Source organism: Sander lucioperca, chromosome 10 (genome assembly GCF_008315115.2).
Source record: "Sander lucioperca isolate FBNREF2018 chromosome 10, SLUC_FBN_1.2, whole genome shotgun sequence".
NCBI lineage: Eukaryota > Metazoa > Chordata > Actinopteri > Perciformes > Percidae > Sander > Sander lucioperca.
In genome coordinates, this window is record NC_050182.1 from 10404150 (window position 1) to 10428898 (window position 24749).

General features: G+C 39.8%; 1 protein-coding gene across 1 annotated transcript; it reads left to right on the top strand.

The window, feature by feature from the left end:
- The first annotated feature begins 3732 nt into the window (after positions 1–3732).
- Positions 3733–24325, top strand: ctsk (cathepsin K). Its single transcript, XM_031298481.2, has 8 exons — positions 3733–3945; positions 5323–5446; positions 10397–10519; positions 12702–12854; positions 20047–20265; positions 22231–22396; positions 23146–23254; positions 23461–24325. Exons 2-8 carry the CDS (start codon positions 5324–5326, stop codon positions 23558–23560), a joined length of 993 nt encoding a protein of 330 aa, XP_031154341.1. The 5' UTR covers positions 3733–3945; position 5323; the 3' UTR covers positions 23561–24325.
- The last annotated feature ends 424 nt before the right edge of the window (positions 24326–24749 follow it).

Consider the following 24749-nt stretch of genomic DNA (forward strand, 5'->3'; position numbering starts at 1 on the left):
AGACACAATTACTTTCAACAGGGAACAGCATTAGGGTTACGTAATCTGTTCCTGAGGGACTCATATGGATCGGGGATGCATATAGAAAATGGGATGTCATTCGATCTTTTGCTGTGATGTAAAATTACTTCTTGCTATTATAGAGCCAACTCAGTTCTGTAATAGCAAGAAGCAAACATCTCGTGATGGTCTGAGTCAGCATGTTGATCATATGACAGGAGCAGAGGATCCTGGGAGCTGAGCGGTTTCCAGTTTTGTGGTGGGTTTTGACAGTGTGCGCCAAAATGGGAAACAGATGGCCTCATAGAGAGAAGAATAGGACAGAAAACAGGAATTTACCGTCAAACTGGGCCTCAGGTTACTTTCCAGTGTGCACAATGAAGAATCAGAGTAGAAAATCCATCACAACATTAAGATAATGGCTGGCACTTTGCACATCAGAGCATTGGGATTATAGAAATGCATTCTCAACATCAGTGTATAGAGATATTAATAGATTTTCTAATACTGCAGATAAAAATAGAGCCATCAACCGCTTGGAATCCAATATTCCTCAGTAAGGAATATTGGATAATAAATATGTCACCGCCCATAGCCATTCCCACTTTCATCAAACCCCGCCCCCACACACATACACACACACACACACACAAACACACACACACACACACACACACACACACACACACACACACATTTACACGCCTGCTGCCTGTTCGGTGCTGAGAGAGGGGTCGGGTCCTGGATGATAGATCAATCGAGACACTATCGTCCCTGAGTCTCATTATCTTAAGTGGCCATAAAGGAACCTGGAGGAAGAGTGTTAAAGGATCTGAAAATTCACTCTGCTGCCGGTTGAGATCCAGCAAGCAGACTACAAAATAAAAAAAATAAAAACATCCATCGATCAGATAGATAGTGAGCTGTAAGTTATGATGAGAGTCCGGACCTGTGCTGCACTTAACACACCAGATACATTAACAGAACGGACATCTTAGCACAGCAGTGGAGATTGCTTGTGACCTACAGGGGCGCTGAAGCTGCTAACTTAAGCGATGGATAGCTGCATTTATTTATAAAATTCTTATCAATTCATGTTGTTGGGGGCACTGACTTCCTTTTACAGTCAGTAAAGTATTTTTTGGAGCTGTATCATCACACCTACACTTACAACAAACTATTATGTTACACATTTTCGTGGGAAATAGAATAACAAATTTTGACTTAAAGGTTAAAACGATGTCCACAAGAGGCAACAATGAAATAATGAAATACTTTTTAATATTTTTATTAACGCACACACACAGAGGCACATGCATCACTGTGGAGGGGTTGCCGCAGCACAGTGACCTGAACAGTTAGGGGTTTGTGTCTTGCTCAAGAGCACCTCAGCAGTGCCCAGGGCGTGCCCCTCTTCAGCTGCCAGTCCACACTCCATACCTGGTCCGTCCAGGACTTGAACCGGCTACACTTCTTTTCCTTCCCAAGCCAAGTTTTATACCTAATACCATAAACAGATGTCTGCATATAAATGCTAAATCTGTAGGTAACGAGACAAGATTCTGGCGTCAAAAGCGTTCTGGTTTCCGTTTGCGTTTCCGTTTCTGAGTAGTATTGACTAATCACGTTTGAACGGGCTTTGGTTGCATGCAGGTAAACAGTCCGTGTGGACAGCAAAACAGGCCAAACGCATTGGCTGAAATGCAATCCCGAAACCCATCAGCTATTGTCTGCTGACAATTTAGCTTTTTCTTAGCTTTTTCTTCATTTATTTGCATTCATATGCAGATATCTGTTAATAGAGATTAGCCAAAATATCGTTGGGACCTAAAACACCTACAAAAAGTATCGATTTGGATTATTAACAATGACCAGCGCAAGAAAGAGAAAGTCTTAGCCTGGATTTCCGCTGGAATCCCTTCAAAATTGGCCAATGCCCACAGAGGCTAAATCGTCGACAGACCGAGAGCCAATGGGTTCCGGGATTGCTGCGGACTCAACTACTGCAGCCCCGTATATTGGATGATTACAGACTGATGTCTTTGTGAAAACCAAACCTGTGTAAAATCAGATTATATCACAATCTGGTTTTGCACAGGTTTAGATTCTGCCACAGAACCAACACAGTGAAGTCAGCACCACTAAAAATTCATTGTATTACAAATCATCACTTCACATCAAAGCATCTACTTAAGGGCTCATTGGTATTGAATAATTAGCAGTGCTGGTGAACTTATCTGTAATACCACTGAAGCCTCCCCATTCAATTATTGCTCATTCAGACCTCATTACATGTGTGAGTAACCTGCGGCAACACAGCCATGTATCATTGGACATGAGGTACACGGGACATTCTTATATTAAAATAGTTATATTTAGATAGATGACTACATGCTGGTATGACTGCTGTATGACTATAGGAGTCACACAACATGTTCATATATACACACAGACCGGACACATATAGGACTGTTGATTCACTGCATGAGGAAGTACATATCCACCAAAAGCCAGACGACACATCAGAGAAAATGAATATTGCCAAGATCTATATTAGCTCTGTCGTGGGACATTTATTTGAATAAGTTAACGCTTGTGATCGAGGTCTGATATGTCTTGTTCATGTACTATTAATGTTAAAATACTCTTCTCTGCTCTTCTTCTAAAATATGCAACATGTTTAAATGCCAGCCTTTAATTACTAATATTGTTTTTCAATAATCGGGGCAAAATTCACAACTGGTATAAATGAGCAGATGTCAGCCAAGAATACTTAACTAAAGGCTTTGTAATCTTTTCTATTCTCAAAAATCAATTGAATGTTCCCATAATCAGATTCATGTACGGTGTTTTTTTACCAACAGGGTCCGTAATGGAAAGACACAGATGTCTTCCTTTTTTGGTTGTACATCAGCCTTTCCACAACGTAATAAAATGGCGATGCTCATGATGGAACATCATAATACACAAAAACTGTCACATTTACTTATTCTCTGTATCCTATACCATTACATTTCCAATGATTTTTCTGTACTTGGTTCTCAATTAATGCAGATAACAAAGTGTTTAACATAAGCCTAAAAACATTTCACATTGTATTCTGCAAAATATAGAACAGAGGAGGTTTCAATTTATCATAGCAAGTGTTGCATTGGTAGAGTAAAAGATAAAATAAATGCTGTATGACATATTGCATTGAGTTACAGGAACAGAGGGCCGGACATGACGCTTTGACTTTCTCAATTTACTTATTCCTTAAAAAACAACCAAACAATCAAACAATCCATTAGACATTTGCTGTGGGAACCTGAGTGGAACAAGCTTTTGGCTTAGCCTGAAACAAAACATGGCAGACATTTTGACTTTTCCTACTGGTTTCACTCCATGTAGGTGTGGCAGTAAGCCATTCCAATATGTGCTCTTAAACTGGTAAGCCTGGTAAGAACCAGTGCATCATAGTGCAACAACAAGTCCTCCAAACCATACAACCATCATATTGATTCTTGTACATTAAAACCAAGAACTAAGCACTTGTTCATATTTTACCATGTTCTGATACATAATACAAGTTATGTTTGAGGGTAGGATAAGAATATAGTTCAAGATGCAATCTTTAAAAATACAAGAGCATTCATTTTTCAAGCAGTGCCCCAGAATGCAGCAGGGTGCGAAGTTCAGTGCTAGCCTCTGTGTGGTTTTCAGACGGTGTGTAATTCGACACCTGACATCATCTGTTTTAGGGCTCTTTGCTATTAAAGTGAAACCAGATGTAATTCCCCTGCCTGGAAAAACAAGAAAACTCCTCCCCAGACCATGGAGCACCCAGTGTAGGCTACTTCCTCAAACTTCAACCCATAAAAACTCACGCACTGAGTTACTTTGACAGTAGAAGACGGCACTGCACTCGGGGGAACTTCACCAAACTGTTTGACTTTTGGACTTAAGGTAAAGTTTGTTGTTTACTACGTTAAGTTTTACTTTCAGTTTTGTGAATTGCTTCTCTTGAACAAGGTTAGTTTTAGAGTTTGTAAGAATCAGTCTACCAACAGCCTGCAGTCAATTACATTGAGTTATAGTAATGTATGCACTGTTGCACTAAATTGAAAACAACTTGTGTACAACTGAGCTGAACTGAACTAAAACTATATAGAAATGGTTTACTAGTTTAGACTTTGAGATTGACTCTTAAGATGTGTTCCCTTTGAATTAATGTTCAGATACAAGAAGTACTTTTTACTGCTAAGAAAGTAATTAGTCTTTATAGGATTAGGATTAGAGAATGATTTTGACCCAGTTGCACCTTAATAGAAAGAGTTTTGGAAGTCAGAGCTGCAGCCTTAACTGGGAGCTATTTTGACCTCTTCAGATGTAATGTGGCATACAACAAGAGACATATGAAAACATATACATTTATATATTGATTAATGGTGTCATTTCTAAAGCACAAAGAAACAACCACAAGGAGAATACAGTCATACAGCGACAAGACAAGTTAACTGTAAATTATTTGCATAGATCATGAAACGCTCTTATTCAAATCATGGAATTTCCATTAAATCACCCAAGGGTGAAACCAGAATAATTATAATAAATGTGTGTAGAAAGCCGACATTGTAAAGTCGCATCCTCAAAGAGAAAGGAAGTTTTCTGTTTTCAGTTTAGCTAAATGTTACAGGTCGATGGCCTTTACTGGAAACAATGGACACAGATGGAGATTAGAAGCAGGATGTAATAAAACAAGAGAAACAGGGAGAAACTGAGAAATGACAGATGGCAGAAAAACGGAGAGAAGCAAAGCTGGCGAAAAAAATTCCAAGTGCTGTGACTTTTTTCCAAGTCTGGACTTGATGAGAGCGCAAGTGAACTTTTCCAACACAACGACAAAAAGTTAATCTACATGTATTTAGCTCACTGGAGTTTGATTATTTATCTGGTGTCTGCTACTCATATGTTTGGTATGAAGCTGCAGACGAACGACATCCGTTATTTTTGAATTTTATCGTGCTTTTGGCAAAACAAAGAAGGAGCAAAACTACAAAAATGAGTTAGTGTTTTCCCCAGACTTCAAGCACTCCGAACACCAGTTGTCTGTTGTATGCCACTGACCTCTGGACAGGATGCAGGTTGTATCTGCAATGTCAGCTGTTGGAGGGTTTCCTTGGAAATCTAAACTACACAAGTCCACAGAAACCCATACAAAGTGATTTTTCTTTTACTTATCCTTTCATTAATTGTAGCGGGTTTGACTCTCACACCTCACTGAAAACGAATTCCAGTCAATATTCAACACTGAGGTTTTACTGTTTGTGCTGTTTTTTTCAGGATGTTGCAGTGTGTGTGCGTGTTGCTGCTGGCGGCCTCAGCTCTAAGCCACCTGGATCAAGCCTCTCTGGACAACCAGTGGGAAGAGTGGAAGACCACACACAGGAGAGAATACAATGGGCTGGTAAGTCTCTCCCAGTGTGTATTGTTTGAAAGTTTAGCCAAACACCCTTATCCTAGAAAAAAAATTGTTGCACATCACAACCATACCAATATGTAAAACAACAGTGATTCCACTTCTTAAAACCTACCTGAAGACAGTCTTATGACTTGCTTTGGGATCTTTGCCTCAACTGGAGAAAGCGTGATTGCACAACTTTATGATTGACTGTGAAAACATGTACTATAAGCCGCATACTTCAATGAATCTGTTCTTTTGTGGGGAAGCCTGGTATTTTATTAAGAGGCCGCAGCTCACATCTGAACTCAAGATGGTATTTCTACAGACTAAATTGTCCTTTAAAGAAATGTACCAATAAAGATTACACATCCTGACATACAAATCTGACTTGGTGTGCAAAATACTCAGAACTGCAGCGTTGCAAATTCCTCAAGTATTGCACCAAGCTCTTTTTTTCTTTTGTAGAAGTTCTCTCAAAAATAAGTACAGGGAACAGGGGAGCAGTAGAGAGACAGAGGGAAAGATCACACTGACATTTATGGGAAAAGATGTCAACATTTTCATTATTGCTGGAGTCTCAGTTGTTCTAGAGATAAAGCACACCACAGTTGTGTTTACTGTACAGTTTTCCTTCTCATAGTCTTTCATCAGAACATTTATTTTGAAAGTGTTCTCCCTCTCCGTGCCTCTCTTTGTGCTTCAGTAAATTTTGTAAACATGTGGACATCTTTGTGTTTGACTCACTGTCTGTCTACAGCTGACTCAATTTAACGGCCAGTCAGTTCAGTGTTAGTCTCCTTCACTCAGCTGGTCTGTTTCTGCTGTCACCAGTCTGGTGGATATTTATTTGGGAGGATGCAGCTCTGTTGAGAGAATGTTAAACAGAGTAGATCTTCCTCATAGGAGGTTTAAGTAACTTATACCAAATCTCCATTTTGCTGGCTTTATTGTTCTGTTGTTTTGCCAACATTCTGTGTTTTATGTTAGTTGCATGTGTGGGGTCTTATTTTGTCATTAAATTATTTAAATAGCTCATCCTTCCTTTTTAATTTCAAAGATGAAAATAGAGATGGAGGGTTTATGGATCGACTGTAAAATCATCAAGATAAATACAGCAAGGTAAATGGTTAGTCCAGATAGGAAAGTGGATGAGTTACAGTAGACTGTGACCAGACCTAAATGATTTGTAGATGTTGTTACAAGTTTGCTGCCTTTTGTTTATAGACTATTAAAATTACTGATGTGTAGGAGGTGATTCATGCATTGGTGTTACTTGTCAAAGAACTACTGTAATGGGGTTTTATCCATTTCATTATGTAGTGAAGTTGTACTGTCAGAATGTTTTCTAAAAGATTTGGTGCTGCCAGTCTGCCAAAATGTTGAGATTGTTCACGTGTAGATGCTTTTATTTGTGGTGTTTACGTGGATAGTATTATGTCATCAGCATATAGTTATAGATTTTATGTGATTATTAGCACCAACTGGGACATCTTATATTATATACTTATACTTATATTGTTTATATTCTTTTTATCCTTCTTATATTTGTATGTGTGACATGCTCCAACAACACCATGACAAATTCCTCGTATGTGCAACGTACTTGGCAATAAAGCCCTTTCTGATTCTGATTCTGATCTGAGATGTGTTTTAGTGTATTTTAGAGGAAATAGGTTAAATATATGTGCTATGGGCATCCTTGTCTAGTTCGATGTATTGCTCAATTAGTAGAGGAATAACTAGTGGTGATTGGTAAAGGGACCATTTTTTGTGCCCCAACAAATAGAGTTAATGAATCCTGTCCCCCCAATACATTCCATTTATATGCTGGAGGCGTATTACTAATTTGTTTTCCCAATTACTTTTTGCAAAGAAACAATTGCTGCCAGGATGATGTAGTGTAGAAATTGCCTTAGGAAGGTGATTGGACATCCCATCCCATATGATGCGCAAGACATCAGCACTAAAGACCAGGGTTTGCATGGTTCCGAACCAAAACCATTATCTTCCTCTAACATCAATCAAGTGCTGTGATTGCCTAAACATGACCATAAAAAGGTTTACTAACGCTTTAGTCGCTGTGAGTGAGTCGCCATTGTATTGGAAGAGCAGATGTTAAATGAAGATAATATAAATGCTTTGTCAGTGAGCATTTTGCAAATATGTTCAGTATCCTAATTTTGTGACGTATATGACGTATATATAGATATGATGATACTGTTTGTTTGTTTCTTTAACTCAATATAGGGCACATTAAGGTTTTATAAATGCTATCATGAGCGAATCCATTACGGGAGAGATGATTAATTCACCAGATGTTACTTAAACCTGGTTTCCCATATTGTCATGTTTTGCTGTAGTTGAGATCTACGGTGTTTAAATCCCCACCAACATAATTCAAATAAGAAAATGAATGATGAGTCACTGTCAATTGGCAGATGTCCTGCACCTCTCAAACCATTTTACAAAGCAGGTCTCAATTTTTAAAAGAGCATTATTTCTGGTTTGAGTTTGATGAAAAAAGAAGAGATGCCTGCCACATCACTAACATCTAACAATACAAGAGAAACATCCTCTCTGCCAAAACAAGACTGACAGATGTGTATATTATGTGTCCACAACACACTGCAGCTACTTCTCTACAAGTTAGAGTGTTATCTAACATCATTAATTGTAAATCCTTAACACATATGTTAAAATATGTTATCATGTCTGTCTTTTCTCCAGAAACACAATAGGCTCTTTACAATGAGCCTCAATAATGCCGACTGCAAAAACAAGCAATGTGAGGGCGGCAGCGGTTGCTCTACTTCCTTGTTTTGGCCCCGAGTAACAAGACAGATGGAGTTAGAGAACAGAGAACCAAAAGTAAAGCAGGACATGCACAATGAGAATTTACAGTCACTTTATCTTTCTCATCCTTAGCCAGTAATTCAGAAATGTTAATTTCCAAAAGGCTGTAGACCCACTTTTGACAAACTGACTTTTTCTAGTGTGATTCAGGGGGTACTATTTAGGCATTAACCAGGCAAATACAGGCATTATAACCGTGCTTATTGAGGTTTTATTTGAGGTTAACTTAACCCTTGTGTTGACTTCGGGTCACATTGACCCGTTTTCAATTTTTGTTTTATATCAGAAAATATGAATGTGTAGAAGAAAAATTTAACAATTTAAAACGTTGGAAAAAGCAAAAACAAACTGTGAAAAAAGGCGTCAAAAACATCAAAAAAAAGTAAGAAAGTGTTTTTTTCAAGGTTGACGGGAAGACAACAAAAGGGTTAAGCCATATGTTTTGATATCGTATTGTATTGCATATAGCAGTCAGCTGCTGTCAGGGATGTCCAACAGTGGAAAATCCTTTCACCTCCGACTCTATATTTTACCGTCCTTTCTCAGTTTCCCTGTCGCTAAAATTCCCAGTATTCTTTTTTCAAATTAATATTTTGTTCTAGCTCGTGGCTGCAAAGAAGAAAGATGTGGTTTAGTTGGTGTTAACCAGAGCCGCCGATAGATTTAATTCTTGAGCGCTCACTGAGCATCTGTTATCCCGCTGCTTTCCACCTCTGGCTAGAGGTCACCACTCCACAACTCTCTGTGTGTGTGTGTGTGTGTGTGTGTGTGTGTGTGTGTGTGTGTGTGTGTGTGTGTGTGTGTGTGTGGTTTATCTACAGTGCCTGCATGTGCCTGGGTTCAAGTACAGTATGTGAAGGTTTGTGTTTGAGGTTGTTTCTATCTGTATCTGTGTGAACATGCATGTATTATTTATTCAAATGTGTGTGTTCATGTGATCATTATGTGGTGTATTATTACTGTGTAGTCAGCAGAAAAGACGTAGCAGTGCTCTCTCCTTCTCTCTCTCTCTCTCTCTCTCTCGCTCTCTCTCTCTCTCTCTCTCTCTCTCTCGCTCACCCTCTCTGTCTCTCTCTCTCTCTCGCTCTCTCTCTCTCTCTCTCTCTCTCTCTCTCTCTCTCTCTCTCGCTCTCCCTCTCTCTCTCTCTCTCTCTCTCTCTCTCTCTCTCTCTCCCTCCCTCCCTCTCTCTCTCTCTCTCTCTCTCTCTCTCTCTCTCTCTCTCTCTCTCTCTCTCTCTCTCTCTCTGATTTCAATCAGTATTCCTCCAACAGTCCCTCTAATTCAACCCTCCTTGAACTGACATCGCTGTAATAGAATCAAAGTCTCCTCGCATCATTTGCATTTTTCATTACTGGAATGGATATAAAGATAGAAATAATGGTTGTAGTTATGCTAATGGTTGTCAAGACCCCGAATACTAAGCAGAGCATGGATGTTTTTTAGGTAACCAACCAAGCACTTCTATCTTATTCCCATATTGTGACGACGAAATGTAATCAGTCTCTTTCTTAGCACGTAATAGACACATATAGTGGTGATGAGATGCAGATACTCTAAAAATAAAGGACAAAGCAACATTTAACTCCAATTACAATTGCATTGGACACTAATGTTGTAAGCTGCACTAGGGAAGATTGTTAGGTGATCGTGCACTGGTTTAATTGGCCTAATTAATGGAATGGGGCTGTAACACGGACAAGCTTCCTTTCCATGCTAATTAAAATGTAAATTTGGCCTATTTGCCCAGATTCATTTCTTTGAGCTGTCAGGAGTTAACACAGGAAGACAGGAAGGCAGGAAGGAAAGCAAAACTTAAGATTGAGAAATAGCGCAAGTTATGATCTCTTCATGAAGCCCATGAGGTAAAAAAGAAATGGCTGCCAATGATTCCATTACTGGGACCGTGTTGAGGGACTGGATGCTCCAAAGTTCATATTTCTAGACGTAATACACCATAAAACTTTTAAATTTTAAAGCTTTGTCTGAACTTATCTGAATTTGGAGGACACAACCAGTCCACAGTATCCCCTAACCCTTTGACTTAGTTTGTGTCCAAGTTTCTGTTTTGACTCAAAGTGACACATGCACTTTTGTTTCAGGATGAAGAGGGGATTCGCAGGGCCATCTGGGAAAAGAACATGCTTATGATCGAAGCCCACAACCAGGAGGCAGCACTGGGCATGCACTCCTACGAGATGGGGATGAACCACCTGGGCGACATGGTGAGTCTGAGGCAGTCCTGCATGGTTTAAGCCACATTTCACATTTTTTTTGGTTTTATCGGGTTTTTTTAGGGTTTGTTTGCCTTCTTTTGTGTACTTTGACATAATTTCGAAACCTGCTCTGTGGTGCTACAGATACCATAGTTTTTGACATTTCTGCTCCCAGAAGTCAGTTTCAGGCCTCTCCTACCTGATCACTTTTACATGTCATGGAATTAAAGAACACACAAGCTATGATTGGTTGATGTTTTGACATGTGTCTGACCAAATCATGGCACAATAATCAGCTAAATTGACATACTGATCATCTTGAAAGATCATGTAGTATATAGCACACAAAGTATACAATGACAGAAATCAGTTTTTAAAATAGTCCAGATTGTTTTCGTAACAATCCAGTTACAGCATGTTGTAGCGCAGTTTTAACTTAATCACCAAATGCGATCAAGTCAGTAATTTATCATTTTTCATCCATGATATCACTGGCTCAGAGCCCAGCTGCTGTGGTGCCAACACCAGACAGTTGTTTCAGGTTAATGAATTAAAAAAACTACCAACTGTCATGGCATGGAACTACACTACCACATGTTTGCCATTCACAGGCCTCAGGATCTGATCCTGTATCACACATTTAAGTTTTCTCAGATAAAACAAACAATGGAGTTGCAACTAGCAATTCTTTTCATTGATTAATATGCTGATTATTTTATAGTGAAATTATACAACTTGAAATATCTTGTTTTATCTATCGGACAGCCCAGCGTCCAAAGACATTCCGGTAACTTTCATGTTCGACAAACAAAAGCATCAAATCCTCACTTTCGAGAAGCCGGAACCAGCATAGGTTTTGCATTTTTGCTTAAAGAAAGCCTAAAACGATTATTTGATTATAAAAAATAGTCACCGAATACATTTTCTGTCTATTAACTAATTGTTGCAACTCTAAAAGATCAACCAGCATTTACGCATGTTCAGCTACAGTCTGAGATACAGTCGCCGTTAGCAACTGTAGCAAGGGACTATTCATCTGTCTGCTTAGTATTCATAAGCGAAAATTTCCCATTTGCAGTCAAAAGAAATTCACTGATAACCAGCTTCTAAGTGTCAGAGATTCATATTCTCCTCAGCAGTTGTGCGTTTTAGCTGCTGTCCTCTTTGTTGGTTGTTTCACTCATGCATGTTGCAGCCCATTGAGGTGAAAAATGGGTTTGGTGCCCTTAAATTGAGCTGTAGTCAGTGACGTGTGTGTGTGTATCAGAGCAGGTCATGACTGATAGTTGTTTTTGCATCAAGATGCCGGCTTTAACAAGCTGTACATCAATAATGGGTGGAAAGCAAGATGTGTAAAATATTAGTGACAGGAGCATGGATACACCTCCGTGAATTCTGGATAAATGGCCAATTTCATGTTAATGTAGAAACCGGTGACTGGAAAATTAAGGATGTGTTTCCATTTTCATTATGGCTGAAAGCACTTAAGTGAAATGAAAGAAATAACCAGATGGTCTCGTTAATGAATCCTCTGCTTGCAGACTAAGCTGTAATGAAAGCACTGGGCGATTTCTGATAATAACAAATGGAAGGATTTAAAAAATAATTGCTTAATAGCGTATAACCTGCAGTTTCATTGTGACAGCCAGCAAACAGCACTCACTTATTCTATTCCACTTCTGCTCTTCATATCCTTCTTGTCTGCTTCTTCTTTTACGTCGTTGTTTTGTACATCTTGTAACTTTTTTATGTGAACTTTTGTGACCCTCTGGTGTCACTTTTTGACACTTGTATTGTACAGAAAAATTACATTTCACTTTGGAGTAAACTATTAAACCCATCTCTTCATGAAATACTTTTCATCCTCCGTCACCTTGCTCAATCAAATCCTCCCGTTGCCATATCTTCTTTTACTTGTTCTTGTCTTAAGACTAAAAATAAATCCTCTTTCCCTGACTTCTCTTGTTCCTGTCGCAAAACATTTCTATGTTATCGGTTATGTCAGTAACTAAGGAAAGTGTTATACCATCTCTTGTCAGAGTGGTGCAACCTGTAACCCTAAATCTCCACTCTTTGTTTCTTGTAATGTGTGTGATCACTCTTGTTTTAAAAATCCGAACAATAGCACTCACAAACATCCCTTAAACCTAAAACTCAGTGTCAAATGTTAACTGTGTCTCTGTTCGTGCAGACGTCAGAGGAAGTGTCCGAGAAGATGACGGGCCTGCTCGTCCCGATGAACAGCGAGCGCAGCTTCACCATGGCTCTGGACGACCAGGTGTCCAAGCTTCCCAAATCTGTTGACTACCGCAAGAAGGGCATGGTGACTGCAGTGAAGAACCAGGTCAGAGATCATCTAGTACAATCTATACGAGTCTCAACCCTCAAATATGTAGTAAAAACTGCACAAACGACAATTATTCATTTTACTGTGTACAATTCATGAGAGCTTTGAGGTTTGATTGTTTTTTGGCGACTTTTTGGGAGAAAACCCTGCTGCAGATGAAACAATGTAGTTCTTAGACTGCAGTTGTTGTTGTTGTTGTTGTCGTCATCTTTGAAACAGTCTCTTCTAAAAAAAATATATATATATATATTATTTGAAATCCCTTCCCATAAAGCATATGTTTCGGTTTTACGAGAGAAAAGACCTCAAGGATGAAGACAAACTAGTTGGTTTGTGGAATGCAAATCTGCTTAAAGGAGAAATCCGGCGCGAAATGAACCTAGGGGTTAATAAGACATGGGTACCGAGTCGACTGTTCTCTGGGTTATGTTTTCATGCTAATCGAATGTGACCAGTTTTAGCACAAACTGCTAATTAGCTTATAAAGCTAGTCGTCGGGGCACGGGTAAAGTAAAAATAAATCGCTATTTCTATACAACTAACAAGGCTCAAAATAGCACCACACCACCACGGTAGCATAATGAGGGTCCCTACATGTAAACCGAAGCATTGAGAACTTTGTAAGTGTACAGGCAGTTTATTAAAAAGATAGTTTAGAAAGACAGTACCGTTCATGTATACAGGTGGGCGCCATCTTGGGAAAACAGTCACGACCAGTCGAATGACAAATGCCGTGCTACGTGAGCTGAACTGTCACTTGAAATCTCCCATGGTCCATGGTTTCCCAATGGGTCGATAAGAATTACGTTTGTGAAATGTAATTACATGGAAATGCATGAATTATATCTGTTTATTGAATTATATGCACATCGTTCGACTGGTCGGACTGTTTTCCCAAGATGGCGCCTGCCTGCATACATGAACGATACTGTCTTTCTAAACTATCTTTTTAATAAACTGTCTGTACACTTACAAAGTTCTCAATGCTTCGGTTTAAATGTAGGGACCCTCATTATGCTACCATGGAAGTGTGGTGCTATTTTGAGCCTTGTTAGTTGTATAGAAATAGCGATTTCTTTTTACTTTATCCGTGCCCGGACAACTAGCTTCATAAGCTAATTAGCGGTTTGTGCTAAAACTGGTCACATTCGATTAGCATGAAAACATATCCCAGAGAACGGTCGACTCGGTACACGTGTTATTAACCCCTAGGTTCATTTTGCGCCGGATTTCTCCTTTAACGGTGCAAAGCAGCTCCCATAAGCTTTTCAATGGTACGGTCTTAATAAATAGGAACAATGGGTAAGCATGAGCAGTAATAGTCCAAGAAACATACATCCACAAACAGCAATGTATTGGTGAGTGGATCTAGTCCAGGGTACCGCTGGAAAGTCCTGCAGGTCGACTCTTATCCTACATCGGTAGCTAAAATGAAAGCAAAGTTAATTAATGTGGAAACACCTGTTTGTGTGCCAACTTCAATCCCGCCACCAGCAACATAGTGGAGAAACTGGACTTTCAGGAAGTATGACGATGAACCAAACAATTCATAAGAACACAAGTAAGGACAGAGCTTGTGTAATAAAAAGTTTGAACATGTGATATATCAATTACTAACAGTCAATTACTATCAGTCACATGTTGAAAGAATGTCACCTCTGTAAGCACAAAAAATCCAAACAGACCTGGGAAATGAGAGGACATCGGACTCAGACAAAAAAATAACGAGTCATAGTTCATTGTTATCAAAACAGGAACAGATAGTATCTCACAATGGAGGAAGTTATTGTATTTTTGTAGCTATTATAGTTCCGTCAATAGAAGATAGAAATGGTCAGATAGAAGTTCTGCTGGGTTTAGGCATGTGATGGTGTTTGTTTGAGGTCTTGGGGAAAAATATTCCAGAGGCTGTTTCCAGGCATAATGCTAAGAAGGAAACACAAGACTTCATCGATTTCTGTGGGGAAATGTGGCTGTTGCAGGCAGAAGCAAAAATAATGACATCAGCTGGGAACATATGAAAAAAAGACTAAACTGTAACTGAAATATTATATAAGAAATACAGCATGTATTTTAAGCAAGTATTCATTACCTGAACATTATACAAATCACATATTAAAATGGTTATGCACAATTGTGAAAACGCTATTAACATGTTATACATGATATTTTACAACAGAAACCTTGTACCTCCATATTATTCAGCCTTTATCTTCATGTTTCTTTAATCTATTGGTTTTATGAAATCATTACAGACTAATTGAATAAGTTCGGGAGCTCGTCCTGGAGGTACAAGGTTTTCACCCAACAGTGAAAAGACTTTGTATTTATCGCTAATTTGATTTTTAGAAATTCAAAAATACCCTCAACCTGTGTGAGTGGTGCAGTAGCACTCTCCAGAGAGCAGCAGTACCTTACAAAAGGCTGAATGACATTATGAGTATGTGGTGAATACTTTCTCAAAAGGATAAAGACTCTTAAAATAAATTACCTGGAGACCTCCTTCATCTTTTCCTCCAACTTCCCTCATTCTCCAGAAAAGTAAAGGAAGCAAACAATCCCAGTTAGTGTAACCTGCCGGAGGAAACAGCCTGTTCTCACTGCTAATGGACTTTGAAAACAAAAGCATGATTAGTCATTAAAGTAATTAGTCATTGTGAGTGGATCGGACAGCCGGCCTTATTTATGTAAACAAGAGTTGAGCAGAACAGGAAGTAGATGGATTGAAACATGGTGAGCATCTGTTCATTCTTCTAGCAGGCAGATTAGCAGCAGAATGTTATGCTACTGTATCGAATGAAGATCACAGCTGAAACTTAAGCAATAGACCTTTTTCACGGCAGACATGTTGCGGTAGTGGGAAAAGCACAGGTGTTTTCAGAACCATTAATGATGGCTGCATTCCACTTAGGAGAGGCCCTGGTATTGTGCATGCTGACTCACTGAAATAGCTCACTGGGACACTTGATGGAATTGAGCCATTGTTAAGGTTATCAATTTCAGCTGTGCTTTTCCTACTATGACAAGTCAAAATGTCTGCTGTGAAAAAGGTCCATGAAGGCTCGGCAGGGTTAATATTTCATTTTCAATGTGATTTTTTTATTTGCTGTTTAGTTTTTACTGAATAATTAATGTAGGTTTTTATTTTTTTATTTTTGTTTTATTTACTTTGAGGTCTACAGTAGTTTGAGTGTTTGTAGCAAACGAAAAATGTTGATGATTTTCTAGTGATGCAAATACATACATTCTTTTGTACATTTATTAGTCTCGCATTGCCGGACCTATCTCCACAGCGCTGCGGAGTAAGGTCTGGCTCCTCCACACATACATTCCATGATAGGAGAATTTTTTTTTACTGTGTTCTGCATTTCTTTAAACAAGGGTTAGGGCTCCTGCACACTGGCTGCGTGGCGTGAGCGTGGCGTGAGCGTGGCGTGAGCGTGGCGTGAGCGTGGCGTTTCTGTCGCGTGTCAGTTGCGTGGCGGCTGCGTGGCTTTGCACACCAGAAACGTGTCTGACGCGGCGCTGCTGCTGCTAGCCTTGTCTGTACACATGCACTCAAGCAGTAGTATACTTCATGTTAAACATAAATATATACTGATTTGATTACAGCACAGACAACGTCGGCAGTATTGACGGCAAATTAGGCTACAGAATATTTTGTTCTGTATTGACAGGTGCAATATTTGAAAATCGATAATTATTCATTATTATTATTTTAAATTACATTTATATCTGCATTTATGTCAAAACCTAGAGATTTTCAAACATCAAAATGTCATTTATTAAATGTATTTGCGTCAAAATGACATACAAACATCTTTTCATATTCTATTTTGCCTGGAAACGCTTCCAACACGCTTGCGTGTCGCATGAAAAATAGGTGTCTGTCCTATTTCTAGCATGCACGCGTTTTTGGCACGGCGTCAAAATGAATGGCAGTCAATGGAATGCTAACGGGGGGTGAGTGCTTATTAGCATCAAAATGGTGCCATAGGAGGTTCGCGTTGTGAGGAGACACTTACCCCCTTGGTAAGGGGCCGCTAAGCTCCGCTCGCAGAGACGGTGACTCTGCAAATAGCCTCGGGAAGGAACTTGTTTTGGTGGAACATATCCTTTGTAAATCTTTACAATCATTGCTCGAAAGAACCAAGCAGGCCTGTCTTTTTGCATGATCCAAAACTTTTTCAAAACTTTTCAAAAAACATTTTCAGCGCGTAGCTTGCTTGCTCGAAGTTTGTTGTCGTTCCCCGAAGAGAACAGAATCGGCAACAACACACATCGGCGCCAGATGTTCCGGCGATTATCCTGGAAACGTTCATCCAGACTATACATTTATTTACTCCCAATTAGGCGTATAATTAGTCAGGATTTTTTTTTTTTTTTTTTTTTTTTACCCTTCACCACAAAAAAAAGATGAGAATTCCAAACTTTTTTGAAAAATAGGTCTTAGCTGGTTTTATCAGGAAAAATATAAGCATGCTTTTAATTTTTGTTTCAATTAGAAAGACTAGGCTTTAAGATGTTTTTGTTATAGTATTTCAGTCTAAATAGATTTACAATATATAACAATGCCAACCAAAAGGATGAAAACTCCAAACATGTTAAAGAAATATTAATATCAGATTGTTTTAAATTTAGACAAGATCATGATTTTTATTTTCACTTCCAATAATGGTGATAATAACAATAACTGTAAATGCAAAGTCAGTTTATGTGCAGGGCGTCGTCACCCTCTGGTGGATGCAAACCAAACTGCAGCTGTAAAGGGGATTTATTGGTCTGCTCCTCTGTTCCTGTTGTTTATGAATTATGCAGCAGACTGACTGCACTCTGTGCATACTAACGACTCTGCTGCTTCCTCCCCAGCTCCTTTTATGAGGACTGAATTGTACATTTTGATGTTTTGTTTGTTTTGAGGCAAGTTCCAGAGCTCAAAGCCTCAATCAGAACATCCTCCAGTGAAATGACGTGATTACACATTTACAAACTTCTTTAATTGGAGCAACTCCGAAGCAGCAGGGTGTTCCCAGGAGGAGCAGCAGAGGTGTTTTAACTCAAAGCCAGGCAACGATTTATAGTCAGACAACGACTCTGAAGGTGTTTCATTACTTCATGACTCAGAGAGCGTGAACACAGCAGCTCGGTTCTCCAGCACAGGGCAGACATCCTGTTCTTTAAAGGAACACAGGATTAACAATTGGAATTTCATAATTCTATTTGCAAAATGTGAAATGAGATGATGTTTATTGTGAACCTCAAATAGCTGCTCTAAGCCTGGACTAGACTGAAATATTGGTTTGGGCCGCGTTGTGTTGGCCTTTCCAGTGGGATGTAAAGGTACCTAGAGTTAAATACACTACACCAGAGACCTTCAACAGGGGGGTCCGGGACCCCTAGGGGGGGATGCCAATTTTTTTGTTTATTTTTTTAAAGAAAAACACACTATAAAAACACCTGAAAATATACATCAACATTAATCCAACATATACACAAAATTGATGACAGGCTTACTGGCCTATAGCTAAGGTAGCCATCCACAGATACAGTTGAGCTTAAGGATTCCCTGTGCCACATTTTAACAACAAAACATGATGTATAAATATATGACTATGCCAACAATTTTTATTTTAAGAGCTTAGTATTGTATGTGCCATAAAAAGGCATCTGTTAAGGCTTGCCCTACACGTTATTGTAGGCCCTGTTTAATTTGCAACTCAATTTTATACAATATATGTAGTAAGGGGTCCCTGCTCCATTTCTTTTTCAGCTAAGGGGTCCTTGGCCTAAAAAACGCTGAAGACCCCTGTACTACCCTCTTACTGGAAAATGTGAAAGTCGGTCACTAGTGACTGTTGGTTTTCTAGTCCACTGGTATTCAGGACACCTCCCCCCCCCCATCTCCTTCTGTACTGTATGTTTTTTATGTATTGTATGCCTTGCTGTAAAACCAATTGCTCTCCGGGGACAAATTAAATTTGTTTACACCTGTACATTGCACCCATCAAGTCTGGGTTGTTTCGGCCACATGTTAGAACCTGGCTGCAGGGATTTGCTCCCATTCAGGCACAAAAGCATTAGTGAGGTCCAACGCTGATGTTTGGTGATGAGGTTGGGTTCCAGTTCATCTCAAAGGTGTTGAAAGGGGTTGAGGTCAGGACTCGAAGCAGGACAATCAAGTTTTTCCAAACCAAAGTGGGAAACAATTACTTTATCGAGCTTTGTGCACGAGGAACGTTGTCATGTTGAAGCACAAGCTGTTGACACAACTTTGAAAGAACAAAACAGTTTCTTTTCTGCTTGTGACCCCTTGTATATGTGTCTAACAATGTCAGAATTTGCCTCTAAAACTTTATTCCTAATCCACTGAAAATAATTGAACATGCATATGGATGTTTTATATTATAGGGTTTTATCATGTACAGATGACCAGAGAACACGGTTTTAATGGCTGAGTTATCTTAAAACACAATGTCAGTGTCATGCACCTGTCCAACTTCCTGTACAAAAAAGTCTCAGTTTTATCCAACAAACACAGATGTCTTTTGAAGCAACGTTGTCGAAGTCTGCCTCCCAGTGGACACAGAGGAGAAGACAGAAGATTTATTTTTTATTTTTCATGTCTCATTTATCAGTTTGATTTCCCTTCGGCTGATGAGATATTAATGTGGTGTTAAGATGCTGTTTTCATTATTGAATAGTCTATAAAATATTTAGAAAAATGTCTGTCACAGTTTCCTAGAGCCCAAGGGGCCGTCTTTAGATTGCTTGTTTTCACTTAGTAATAATTCAGAACCCAAAGATATTCAGTTTACTCTCATATATGACAAAGAAAAGCAGCAAATCTTCATGACTGAGAAGCTACAACAATGTGTGGCATTTTGGCTAGAAAAAAAAAGTGACTCAAACGATGAATCTATTATCAAAATAGAATTGAATTAATAGTTTCAGCTCTAATCTAAGAGCAGCTGTGGACTTGGCTAATCTGATTTGGTCATACTTCTTTTCTGTGATTTATATAAATGCCTGCCTGCCTGGATAGTAATGTACTTACAATATATTAATACTATCATCATCCAACCCCTCTAGTCAAAACTCTAGTTTTTCATGCATTTCTGTTTATTAATTCCTTCCCAATGTCTGCTAAGCTGTCATCAGTGAGACTTTAACTTTCACCCTCTCCTGACAGGGTGCCTGTGGCTCCTGTTGGGCCTTCAGTTCGGCCGGGGCCCTCGAGGGCCAGTTGGCCAAAGCGACAGGGAAACTGGTGGACCTCAGTCCCCAGAACCTGGTGGACTGCGTCACAGAGAACGACGGCTGCGGAGGAGGATATATGACCAACGCCTTCCGCTACGTGCAGGAAAACGGAGGCATCGACTCTGAGGCGGCCTACCCGTACATCGGAGAGGTAAACGAGCCTCGATGCCGCACATATGAAATTATCCAAGAAACATGCTTACCTCAATCTTTCACTTCATGTGGTCAAAGTTGCCCAAACAAACTTCCAGTCATCTTAATAAAAGTATCACATGTCCTGAGACTGAGGTAAAGCGTGCACAGGAACTGAGGTCCACCACATTCTTGAATGTTTCGTTTCTCTTTCCTGTAACGTGTTAACGTTTGTTCTCTTACTGTTGTTGGTTTGACAACATCTTGTTCTGTGGCCACAAACCAAAACAAGAAGTCTCGATGCCCAGCCAGCCGATTGCAAAGTCTGACACTGAGGATTAGCTATCAGCAGGTCATGTTTGCAATGTACCCCTGGATGTACAGACAGCTATCACTGAATTACTTTAATAGCCAACTGAAGAAGAGTTAAAAACGTAATGATTCCGAGGGAAGTCGTGGAAATATGTCTTTTTTTTATGATATCCAAGCAGATTTATAAACGTTTATTAGCGATGGACATACACTCAGTCTCAGAGTCCCCTAAAACTATGTTTCATACTTATAAATTAGAGATGGAGTGCGAATTTTGGCGCCAATTGTGACAATCTTTTTGTGGCAACCCTTTAACTCTCCCATAGCTTTAAAGCAGCAGAAGCTCAGCCCTTCCCTGTCGAAACGTAACAAAAGCACTTGCAAGCACCTTAAAAGCTCACTTATTGGGTGCCCGGATAGCTCAGTTGGTAGAGTAGGTGCTCATATATAGAGGTTTACTCCTTGACGCAGTGGGCCAGGGTTCAACTCCGACCTGCGGCCCTTTGCTGCATGTCCTTCCCCATCTCTCTCTTCCCTTTCATTTCTTCAGCTGTCCTGTCATTAAAGGTGCTCTAAGTGATGTAACGCGTTTTTTAGGCTACAACATTTTTCGTCACATACAGCAAACATCTCCTCACTATCCGCTAGCTGCCTGTCCCCTGAACACACTGTAAAAAAATGCGGTCTCTGTAGACAGCCCAGGCTCCACAAACGCCAACAAAAACAAACTGGGCCAACCTGCACTACAAATCATAACAAACCAGCCAATAACTGACAAGAAGGAGCTGGTTGAGAGAGACCACGTTTTTTTACAGTGGGTTCAGGGGACAGGCAACTAGCAGATAGTGTGGAGATGTTTGCTGTATGTGACAAAAAATTTTGTAGCCTAAAAAACGCGTCACATCACTTAGAGCACTTTTTTTTTTTTCAGTCTTTATGCTAAGCTAAGCGGCTGTTGGTTCCAGCTTCAAAATATTCAAGTATTCTTTAACATCCTGGTTTTAAATGACTAAATACCCAGCAGTCTTACACAAAACCAGATGACAGCAACTTCCAGAAATCGGCTGTTTAACACAACTGAGCTGCAGACACAGACTGAAACCAAAGTGGCCAGTGGTTCCTCACTTGGCTGTCAGGATGTCACACTTCACCTAATCACGTTTTAAAACACAATGAAAGAACAAATTCATATTCCGTTTTAACCTTCAAGCAGCAGCAATATTTGAATGTAATTTAGCAGAAATGACAACAAAGAAACTCCCATTGACGTTCAAAGTAAACAGTTTCCTCTTTAGTTATCTATTGGTGCAAGAAGGAAGTACAACTGTGTGTTAATGATTAAAGTCTGCCACGAGTCTGCAAGTTTAGATACAGGAAATGTACCAAGGCTGTGATCAGACCCTCATGTGAAATGTGCATGTGACACAGGCTGGCAAATGGGGTTAAGGCTTAGGGTTAGGGTTAGCACGGTCGTGGTCACAGACATTCAGGGCTGTGACCATGACCATGCTGTGTACGGATGTAACATTAGAGGATTTCTGGGTGTTGAATTTGTTATATTTAAAGTGCTGCTATTTGTGGTTGTAAACATGCAAATAGCTTCTTTGAGCTTTAATTTCCTTTTCCAAACAGATACAGAAATGTGAAACAATTTTTTTTTGTTTGTGTTCAGGACGAGCCGTGCCGCTACAATTCATCAGGCATGGCAGCCCAGTGCAAAGGCTACAAGGAGATTCCCGTGGGCGACGAGCGAGCGCTGGCTGTCGCTCTGTTTAAAGTGGGTCCAGTCTCTGTGGGCATCGACGCCACGCTGACCAGCTTCCAGTTCTACCAGAGAGGTCAGTGAGCATGTTCAGTTCTTCCATCACTCGCTGACGGATTTCAAACTGATCCACTGACAAAAAAATCACCAAGATGGCTGTTTTTCTTGTTTTGTAGATTCATTTTTGATGAACGAGCACGTATAGCTACTGTAAAGCTCTCGATAAATACAAAACCAGAGTGGAAATGGCAGGCTCCGCAAATACCAATAAAAACTATTATATAGGGAGATAATATGTGAATTTAAATACATTAAATAGCCATCACAGAACATAAATTACATCAAAAATTTACTTGATTTTATGAAAATCTAAAAAGGATACTTTCCAGCTCTGTGTCATGGCAGTGTGTGGCGATGAACAGTGTGCTTTCCCGCGAGTGGTGCCAGTGCACAGAGCTTGTAACGCGTCGTCCGGTGAATTTCAGCAGAACCGATGTTGCTCCAAGCTCCGTGCACTGGCACCACGGAGGACAGACACACATGGTTCATCTAAACACACTGGCCACACAAACATGACACAGAGCTGGATTGTAACTTTGAAAATTAACCAGAATTGTCTTCCTGGCAGCATGGAGAGGGCTTTAAAACTGAATCACTTTCATGTTGGAAAATAAATCTTATGGAAAATGTCACTGAACAAAAAAGACAAATGAACATGAAAACTGTGTGAGCGCCACAAGTACTGTATACGTATGTTGGTTTCACTGATGCACGTCCAGCTCAGAATCCCTCCTCACTTCTTCTTCCTCTCCGTCATGTGCCCAGGTGTCTACTACGACCCCGAATGTAACAAAGACGATATCAATCACGCCGTGCTGGCAGTGGGCTATGGTGTGAACACCAAGGGGAAGAAATTCTGGATCGTCAAGAACAGGTGGGACACATCACCTGTCTGAACAGCATCAGGTGGCTCATAAGGCCACCGAAATGACACAACGGGCTGTTTGTTAGCGTTGATTTGATGCTTTCTGTCGAGTGACAAACTGATGAGCTGTTGTTTGACTCCTGGCGATGCTCAATAACTCTCATGTGTCTTTCTTTCCATCTCTGTCGTCATCTTTTGTCTTTTTCCCCTGACAGCTGGGGCGAGACCTGGGGCAAGAAGGGCTACATCATGATGGCACGTAACCGCGGCAACGCCTGCGGCATCGCCAACCTCGCCAGCTACCCCGTCATGTGAAGAGGATGAGGGGGGCTTTGCTTAGACTACTACACACAAAAATACATTTGACCATGTGCGCAGAGTACATTCCAACACGTCAGCAACCACTACAAGCAATAACAGAAGATTGAAATTTGTTTACGCAGGTTTTCCAAACAGCAAATCTTTTTTTTTTTAATACAATAAAAAGAAATTCAAATTGGACTCTTTTGGAAATGAACCTCTGCCAGTGATAAAAAGGGCTAAATGTTGTGGAGTCTGGGATTCCAATGTCCTTAAAAATGTTTCATGAGGACGTTTGGTTATCTTGAGTTATTTGAAGCACTTTGAACCGCCTAAGACTTTTTATTTTTATCTTTAAACCAGCAGACCTCCACTGTGGTCTGCTCCATAAACACATTTAGTACCTCCAGGGCTTGGTGTTAGTAACCCTGAGCCAGAACACACGTTGGTTTGTGCCAAAGTGCCAAGTTAAATCTACAAACCCACCAGGCACAACCAACATTTCACACTAGGCTGGTAGTCGGTGACAGTTTAAGTCCCTTTAGTTTTTATTACAGTTTGTGTGAGAACTAACAGAGTTTAAATTCATTGTGACAGGAAACATTGCTGGGCGATGGGAGCTCCTCCTTTCCTGTTGATGCAGAGTCAGTTCCTTTAAAAATTGTTTGTCTCTTGATCATGTCAACTTTTATTTTTGTTGTTGTTCTGTTCAGCACTTTTCTGATGATCAAACTGTAAACTGATGTTTTCTATGAATAAAGGTTTCATTTTGAAATGGAATGCATCGTTGATTATTCATACTAATCCAAAGAAACGCTGCTGCTGCTGCACAGTTTTGCAAATAAACTAAAATAGCACAATGTTTAAGTATAACATTATATCCTGTGAATTTCTAAATTAGCTGCATTTAGTTCATTAAATACGTGGCACCTGGCATATATTCTAATAGTATTTCTCCAAAACCTGCTGTATAATTATGACATATGTCCTCAGACACTACTACTACTACTAAAATTATACTACAACACTATTCTTAAATGAATAAAAAATAAATAAATAAACGTGCCTGTAAACTATAAGCCCTGCAGTGAACAATGCTGAAAAAACCCCTGTTGTGCCCTGCTATAGTAGTCGATTGTTATGCCAGACCTTTTAATAAGTACTGTCAGTTTGCATAGTGAAATGTAATGGTACTGAATAGTGT